The 9,564-nt window shown below is 33.9% G+C and overlaps 1 protein-coding gene across 1 annotated transcript in view; it reads left to right on the forward strand.

Annotated features, from left to right (window-relative positions):
- The window catches only part of LOC145033716 (cysteine-rich receptor-like protein kinase 2), a 17,568-nt gene extending 9,223 nt beyond the window's left edge, over nucleotides 1-8,345 (forward strand). Inside the window, exons 2-8 of the mRNA XM_078982272.1 lie at nucleotides 4,960-5,381; nucleotides 5,768-5,887; nucleotides 5,999-6,114; nucleotides 7,151-7,361; nucleotides 7,469-7,700; nucleotides 7,805-7,958; nucleotides 8,032-8,345. Of these exons, the coding sequence (XP_078838398.1) occupies nucleotides 4,960-5,381; nucleotides 5,768-5,887; nucleotides 5,999-6,114; nucleotides 7,151-7,361; nucleotides 7,469-7,700; nucleotides 7,805-7,958; nucleotides 8,032-8,274 (1,498 nt within the window). The 3' untranslated portion in view covers nucleotides 8,275-8,345. The remainder of the gene's footprint in view (nucleotides 1-4,959; nucleotides 5,382-5,767; nucleotides 5,888-5,998; nucleotides 6,115-7,150; nucleotides 7,362-7,468; nucleotides 7,701-7,804; nucleotides 7,959-8,031) is intronic.
- The last annotated feature ends 1,219 nt before the right edge of the window (nucleotides 8,346-9,564 follow it).

A 9,564-nucleotide genomic window follows, 5' to 3' on the forward strand; every position in this document is an offset into this window, starting at 1 on the left:
TATGTAAGGAATAATAGCTTAAGTAACTAGTGATTGAATACTTATATATTATACTACTTTACATTGAATGCTTATCTGATGTCACTATACACACATTATTTTAAACTTGGTTCCCACTGTTTCTTTGGGACGTATTTGCACCGAAATCCTCGAGGTCTTGGGTAATACCAACTCATACCTAAATTTTGCGATGTCTGGATATGATTTCGTTTGTCATCGCAAAAGCGAATGAGCCCTACCTTAAGGTGATGGTCAAGGTGCTATTTTGATTATAACAATTTACATTTTCATGAAGAAGGTTAAGTGACGATTAATTTCTTTCATGGTTTTCAAGGGAAAAATGATCATCACTTTTTCAAACGTGACGATTTTTCCAAAAACTGACCCACTTTTCAAGGTAACACATGGCGGTTTTTTTAGTAGTGGACGATTGAAATTCAAATTTTTCCGTTGAGTATAAACGGTTATTGGTGGACTAATTGAAGACTTTAGATAATGTGATTGAGTTTTCCCCAATTATTCTCTTACGATATTCAACTCTCCACAAAGCTCTCAAAACCGTAATCATGGCGACACCAACCAGTCACATTGAACCATCAAAAACTACTAAAGAAGCGCCATCTCACCCGCTATTGAAGATTTAAAGTTATAATTTTTGTGTTCATCCTAATGTTTCGAAGTATCCAGAACAATTAAAGATGAAGATTGTTGCTCTCAATCATTTTGTTCTTTGTACATTTATGTCTTTTTCATTTTGTGTGTTCGACAAAACATCTAAGGTGGTGACATTTCAACTCACGAATGATAAACTTAACAAACTGACCAAGAACCAATTCTCTCAAATCCTGAAACTCCAAAATAAAGCTCCGTTTTATGAAGTTACCAATGAACAGGTTGTTCATATGTTCAATGAATGGGCCATCAACCCCCACTCACAGGAATCAATCACATTCAAAAGACTGCATTACCTTTGTATTTGGAACTTTCTGTTTGGGATTTTCCTTCAATGTTTAACTGGTCATAACACTGTTCTTGATAAAGGAAAATTGGAGGTTTATGCGATGATTTCAGGTCTCTACTATGATCTTAATGTTTATTAAGTGACTCAATTGTGGGAGGAGTTCAGAACAAGAATTTCTAATACCAATGTTAAGGTATTGGAGTTTGATTCTCAGAGAAGTATATGAGAAGGAAAGAATTTTGGTACCATCTGATGTTACCAAGGCGGAGTTTTCAACCTATCAACATCCTAACGTTGTTTATGATGATCCAATATTATTTCCCACAGTGGCTCGAATCCCAGTTGCCATGTTACGAAAGGTCGATCCAGCTCATCCTGCTCTTTATCATTATTTGACAACGATTAATCCAGTTGTTCAAGTAGGGGTTTTGTTCCCAAAAGTGGTAAAAGGCACCTCGAAGGTTTTTAAAGTTTCCAAGATGTCAAATAACCTTGAACAACCTAAACTAATTCCTATGCAAACTGAGAAGGAGGTTTCAAAACTAGTTCCTAAGTAAGTTGAAAAGGAAGTTTTGAAGGAGGTTATTCCAACAAAGATGGGTATTCGAAAGCGAACCAAGAAACCAATTCATCATCCTAGACTCTCTCCTAAACCACCAATTATTGACCACATTTATGATGAACCACTTGCTTCACCAAAAGAGAGACCTGTTTAGAAGATTTGGAAAATTTGCAAATCCCAGCTAAACCGAAAGGGGTGTGAAAATTTGTGATGTTCTAGTTCTGATATCACCAGCCTCGAAGAAACGTAAATCTCATGAGGTGGTTAAGAATATTAAGAAGAAGAAGAAGAAGAAGCAACTTGCTAATCCACTAGATGAGGTTGTTGTGGAAATAGATTTCAAAAGTGGGAGTGAAAGATCTCCAATTCATCATGATACTGGATTGGTCTTCGAGACACCACAAAGAGACTCTCCAGTTAAGTCGACCTTCGAGGATACTGGAGGTCTTGTTCGCCCTGCACACGTATCTAATATGTATACAACCAAAAATTTGGGTAAATCTCCAATTCCTACCATTTCTGAGAACGACAGGGTCATACCACCCGAAGCTTCAATGACTAAGTTTGTTTCAGAAGAGGTCCAAACTTCAGGCATCACCATGAACAGATCTGATATGGAAAAAATGTCACTATCGTTAAAGGAGTAAAGCAAAGTGAAGCTCAAGGTACATCTTCTATTGAAACTACTTCTATTCCTACTACACTTGTTCTCTACTCAACCATCGAAACTACCCTCATCGACACTTCAACTTATTTACCACACTTCTCTTCACATACTCCATCTTCATTACCTGCATCTACCATTTCACCCACTTTTTTAAACATTATGCATCAACCATTTACATCACTTTTTTCTTTCCAGTCCACTGATGGGAAAAGTCAGTTCTAGAAGATGATCAGGATGATGATGATGTGATGGTATCATTTGCCGAGATTTCGTTTGACCCAGAAGAAGATAACATTCTTGATCATATTCTTATGTCAGGGAAACAATTTAAAATTCTTAATCATAAGTCAAATTCTTTGATACAAATTCAAGCATATTCAAGGGGTCTTAGTTTAGTTTCTATGCTCGAGGTGGATGTGATGCTTAAATCACAATAGCATCGTTTAAAGATGGCCATGGATCAGATTGAGTAGGAGCATGAAGAAAATTTAAAGCTTCATGTTGAAATTTTTTTTTTATGAGGTCACCAAACTTCGAGATGTTGCCAAAGAACGTCACGTTCTTTTTGGTGAGGAAATTAAAGGGTGGAAGAGTCTATTGAACTCAAAATGGAGGATCTCAAGTCCGAGATGTCAAAGGGGGTAGAGAAGATCGAAATAAACTATTCGAGTCTTCATAGCAAGGTGAACGTTCTTCCTGATGCAGTAAAGAAGCTTGTGGAGTATAATACTTTGTTCTCAACCAAATTAGAAGCCAAGACAAAAAAAATTCGAAAATGTTTGACAAGCTAGAACAATTCTTAGAGAGGTTAAAAGAGTCCTCGACGAAGCTTGATCTATCTCAACAAACTGTTGTCTCTCCAGATTCGATTTCGAAGATAGTTTCCTCTTTTTGAATCGAATCTCAAAGCTGGACTTGCTCCTTTATTTAAGTTGGTTACACTGATGCCAATGAGTGCCCCTCCTATGAAACAAGTGGTGCAAGGGGCAGATAAGGGGGTTGGCTCTTCGAAGTATCCTGATCAAGGTAAAGTTGTTGGGAAGGTGATATCAACACAACTCTCGACATCACTTCCTATTTCTTTATCAACCGCTTCTATTATAACTACTTCTAGACCAATAACCAAAGGAATTGTTATTGGACAAACTATTGGATGTTCGAAGTCTAGTTCAATGCCACTACCTTCCAAAGTCGATAAAGGTGATAAAGGTTAAACTATTGAGAATGTGATTTCTGGGGAAGCAAAGAAGAAAAATATGGAAAGGAAATAGAGAGAAAAAGGAAAATTAATAGTATTTTAAGACAAAAGAAAAGTGATCCACCTGGGCTAAACAAAGGTTATCCAAGCAAAGAGTGGTGCTACATGCCAATCGAGCAGGTGGTATCTTTAGGGAAGATGCATAGTTTCAGAAAGATTGCAAAGAGAAGCTATGAGATCACAAATATTGATTTTAATCAACTGGATTTTCTGATTAACCACATGATGTTCATCTCTTCTCAGTATTAATTGATTGACAAGTTCGAAGATAGAGATAAGTACAATGTTGTTAAGGTGTTAAACATTTGCAGCGAAAGGTTGTTTGGAGGATTGTTATAGAATTTTCGATACCATATGGTTAGGGTAAACAATGTTGCTTATGACTTTTCTGTAGTTGATTTGCCTCTGATGAATCTCAATGATCTAATCACTGTAACAAAGTTTTTTTTTTAGCTTTGAAGATGTGTCCAAGGTCTCGGATAGAAACAAGGATGATTTTATGATAGAATTCACACATACCAAAGTCTTCATAGACAATTACTATGATTGTTTAGCTTTGACAAACATCGAGCTAGCTATGGCAGTAAACAGAACTTCTAAGGTGCCTCCGTCGATGCTAACAAGATAAGGAAGCCTTAAAGAGTATAATGATGGGAAGATAGTTAACAAACCTTTAGGAGTAGTCTTTCTTGGAAAGAACAAGAATAAAAAGATGACAAAGTTTCTATTCCAAGTGTGTCATGTGGAGAGGTATACGAACTCTCAATAGACAAGTCTTATGGTTAGTCTTGGAAATTGCGAGAAGAATTCTGCTGAGACAAAGCTGAAATTTGAAAGACTATCATTTGGTAATCTAAGATTTGTAGAGTAGTTCACGAGGCCGTGAAGTTAATGATGAAATAGGTTCAAAACTTCTCATTAAATGGGAGATTGTATAGTTTGAATTATGTAGTGGGATGTCAAAGTACAGTAGGCCTGGTCAGTTTCTAAGTTTGTATGTTGTACTTCGAAGGTATGTATTACATAAGAAATAGTTAGAAGGTCGAAGCTTACATTTCTAGCCCTTATATTTTTTTGTAAGTGTGTGTTACTCCTTATAAATAGGGATAGGTATAGGGGTCGAGAGTAACATTGTGAAATTTTGTAAGCCGGAGCACGTTATTCTCTTTGTATTCCATGTATTTATTACATAATCAAGAGCCAAACAGATTCTATTTACATCTCTGTGCTTATCGTATTCAGTTCTATATTTCATTTGTATTACTCGATTGAAACTCACTACATCTTGTTAATCATGATGGATTGCATCTAAAACAAAGTCTAGTAGTGCACACAAAATCACGTGTATACATACTATTTATGTTCCACTTCAAATGTGATATTCTTTATACAATGGAATAATTAATTGTGAAATCAACACCTACACTGAACCAAATGTGATATTCTTAATATAATGGAATAACACTACCAATTTAAAATTTTAATGCTCTCTTTCTCTCTCTTTCGTTCAGGTATCAGAACTACCAAAACTACTATGATGATCCAACAGTTATAGAGGATGTAGGGATAGGAATTACTTCAGCTGGAATATGTGGTAATCAATCAATATCTGAGTCATCAACCTATAACAAATTCATGGACGGCTTTTTATCAGATATTCGAGTTGCAACTCCGAGAACATCGGATTTTTATGTATCATCTATACGGACACACTCAACTGGGAATGTAACATTATATGCAATTGCACAATGCATTGAAAACACAACTCAGAGCATTTGCAAAGACTGCTTGAATGCGGCATATAATAATATAAAGGATTGTGTCCCCAATACCGAAGGCAGAGCAATTGAGATGGGGTGCTTTATGAGGTATTCCGACACACCGTTTTTTAAAGATAACCAGACAACCAACATCAGACAATTCCTAAAGGAAGGTATGTATAGGGTGTAACTTCTTCAATTTGAATTTTTCTAGAAGAAGGCTATACTTTCCTGTTCTTATTTCAGTTTTCATTAGTATTTCAACCATTACATCTCGTATACTGATGCTAAACAATGAATTTACTTGCCAATATACTAGAAAACAACATGAGCAGGTTGCATATTGTAGAATGGCATTTATCGACATTTTTTTGCCAACCCTGTTGTAGTTTCTCATTTTTACAAATGTATTGGCGGTTTAAACGAAGACCAAAGTATAATATAATGGTCTAAAACATGTTTTGCACATAACATTTACAACACAACGCATTAAATATGTTTATCCTCTCATATAGTCATGAGAATTTATTATCATATCAAGTTGATTTGTATGTTGCAGTGGATTCAAGCAAAGTAGGAATACTTGTTGCAGTAATTGTGGGTGTAGGCATGATCTTTCTTATCATTTCTATATCATTATGGTTTCGACTACGAAAAAGGTCCAAGGCACACAAAGAAGGTGACCATTTAATTTATATTATAGTCCATTATATTGAGCTAGCTGGTTCTGTGTGGTTGCATAGACTCATAGTATCTAATTATGTGTATCTTCACCATTTTCTACAAATAGATTCTTCGGATCTACAAGCTGCAGTAAATTTTAGCTACAAAGATATACAATTAGCAACTGGTAATTTTAGCGAAGAACACATAATAGGGAAAGGTGGATTCGGTGAAGTGTACAAGGTAATCCAAGGATACTAACTACTATGCTTGAATGCTAAACATTAGATGTAAATGGACATTCTTTATAGCATTCATTAGAAATGTTAGAATAATGCCTAAATTAAATTTGGTTTATTATTGATTAGTTTTAAATCTTATAAACAATGGTATGGAAGAGGTTAATATTTTAAAAATTAAAAATATTATAGAATATTTCGTTACACATATAGTCCTGTTTTAAACTATTACTACATTTGCTACATAAAAAAATCAATTACATTCTAAATAATTTGTTCATCATAAGTACTATAGATGTATAACAACTTTTCTTTCCTCATGATATACTTTATAGAATATAACAATTTGTTTACAATACTTTTTCCATACTACAATGCAATATTTAACACATCATATTAAGTTCTTTTAAAACCATTTAAACCCATTATAACCTGACACTTTTTTTAAAAGCAATTGAGGATTTAAGGATACAAGACAATTTATTTAACTTTCTAATACAACTAGTACAAATGTTTTGATATAAGATTTCCCATAACTCAATTTATTTGGTCTTAAAAGTTTATGATTTGATCATCATGTTTAATGTGTATATTTCGACTGTAACTAATTAGATGTCCAATATGGCGACGGATTTATTATTTCTACATTTTCAACACCATTTATGTAATTTATATAATGTTCTATAAGGACCATTTCTAAAATTTGGATATTACACCGAAAGAATCACTATAATGTTATCATAGATGTGGATTATGTAATCTCGTTATTATATATAGACCAATTTTGTAAAATTTCTATTACATAGAGGCCCTTTTTATAAAATTTACTTACTTAAGAACTATTACTAATTAGACAAAAACTATTTCTAAAATTTTGTCATACTAAAAGTACCATTTTACATATTTTTTACACAAAGACCATTTATATAACTTTTCATAAGTAAGAACCATTACATAATTTCATAATTTTTTCGTGTGAATTCGAAGGATAATATAACAACAGGTTATATTTTAAATTAAAAGTCTTGTATTTTTTATAGGCAATTTTACATGACAAGAATGTCGTGGCTGTAAAAAAACTCCTTGTACGACATGGCAGAGCACGAGTAGAATTTGACAATGAAGTCAAACTGATGAGCAACATTCGTCACCGTAATCTAGTCCGTGTTCTTGGATGGTCAAGTGAAGGACCAGAGCTCCTTTTGGTCCTGGAATATATGCCTAATGGTAGCCTTGATAGATTCTTGTGGGGTAAGTTGATTGGTATTATATATTATGATCAAGACAATGATAATTACATAATTGATTGTTTATTTTGTTGATATTTCATTTCTGTAATGTAAATCCATAATAAACAGGTGAAGCACGAGGAAGTTTAACATGGAAACAACGGTTTGAGATCATATTTGGGATAGCTCGGGGTCTTGCACATTTGCACCATGAATTCCACATCAAAATAATTCATAGGGATATAAAATCAGCAAACATTCTAATTGATGAATATTTTCAGCCAAAAATTGCGGACTTTGGATTGGCAAGATTTCATAGTGAAGATGAATCCCATGTCAGCACTAAATTTGCTGGGACCTTGTAAGTTTATTTAAAATTTAATATTTTATTCATGATTCTTTATTCTTTTAATTGGATTCAATTCGCTTAACATGTCATTGCATTTTTACTAACTGTTAATATAGGGGTTATACTGCACCAGAATACGCAACTCATGGACATTTATCGGAGAAGGTGGATACATTCAGCTTTGGTGTCGTGGCCCTTGAAATCATTAGTGGTCGAAGGTGCAATGATATGAACTCCCAAAGATCGGACATGTATTACCTCCTTGAAGATGTAAGATACAACCGTATAAAATTTTAATGAATAATGATTTGAAAATTAGTAACTGACTATAAAATATGACCAGGCATGGAGGTCGTATGAGAACAACATGCATCTGAAGGTCGTTGATGAGAACTTAGATCTAAACGAAAGTGAACAAGAACATGTCAAGAAGATAATCGAAATTGCTTTAACATGCACACAATCACCGGTTGGCATTAGACCAACGATGTCAGAAGTTGTGTTAATGCTTTCAAATGAAAGATCATTGGTGCGAAGAATGGTAGGCAATAAATCTACTTTCGTCACTCTGGATAAAAAGGACTGACGAGAGGTAATCCACAATTGATAAAATGGTGTTTAAAATTCTTGGTGGAAAATGAACGTACTTTTGTACACTTAGGAGATTTCAAATCACAATATAGGTGATATCTCTTTGCGACATGAGTAGACCTTTTGTTGAGATTTAAAGCCATTTATATCAAATTAGTATTTAATTTAATACAGTTTCAATCAAATAATGTGACAAACCACATAAGAATTGGAGAACCATGTGAATATATTGGTTGATGATCAACTCTGATTGGCCAAAATGATACACTCTTTGGGATGAGAAAATATTACACGGTTATGTATACAAGATAACTTATATCTATAAAATGAATGTTTTGGGGATATGTATACAAGATAACTTATATCTTTGTTATTCCAATTAGTTAACAGAAAACACAGCTGTGGGATATAATTAGTCATTTACGGGAACCTTAAGATGCAAATAAAAATTTACCCAATAAACTTATTTCACTCCATAAATGGTCCAATGAAATATAATTAGATTATTTTCCAACACTTTACATATGGAGGATGACTATGTACAGATAATACGATACATTCTTGTGCTTGGTTAACAAGTATAATCTCTTCAAGGATTCGGTTTATGGTTAACTAAATTCGCCTACCCTACTATTCATATTCTGGTTACCTCCTAGACTAATTCTTCTAAACACAACTATGAAGCTTGGATCTACATGTTTCTAATGTTAAATGATCGGAAGGTTTGTTTGGAGTAGTAATTGTTAAAAGAATACGCAAAAAGAGCATATTTTTAAAAGAGAAGGTAGAATTATAAACAAAAGAGTCAGGTTGTAGTGGAAAAAAATAAAATGTTTTTAAGATCGAATAAACATTACAAGATATAGAAACACCTATCTAAAAATAAATAAGACCAAAGAATTAGCATGTGGCATACGTGAGAAATCTAAGCAACCACATTACACGATTACATATTGTTGAGTTCAATTTTTGTGAGGAAGTCGGAAGTTATTTTTTATCCGAAGTTCTAACCTAAAATACATCTTAAATCCACCTATGTCCACGACGGGATTTAAACCCTCAACCTCAAGGATGAAAGGCAATACCGGATACCGTTGGGTTAGAAGTCCTTTGGTTTATGCTAGTTTAGTATATAGGGTGATTCCGTGTACTATGTTACAGGTAAAAAGTCGCTGCATGATAGTGTGAGCATTTCGTTAGGGAATTCACGTCTGTATGTCCTTGTGTTTGTTATGTATGATTGGTTGACTACACCTCCTTTGTCTATATATATAAGGGTGTTACT

This window comes from Lactuca saligna, chromosome 3 (assembly GCF_052625555.1).
Source record: "Lactuca saligna cultivar CGN05327 chromosome 3, ASM5262555v1, whole genome shotgun sequence".
Classification (NCBI taxonomy): domain Eukaryota; kingdom Viridiplantae; phylum Streptophyta; class Magnoliopsida; order Asterales; family Asteraceae; genus Lactuca; species Lactuca saligna.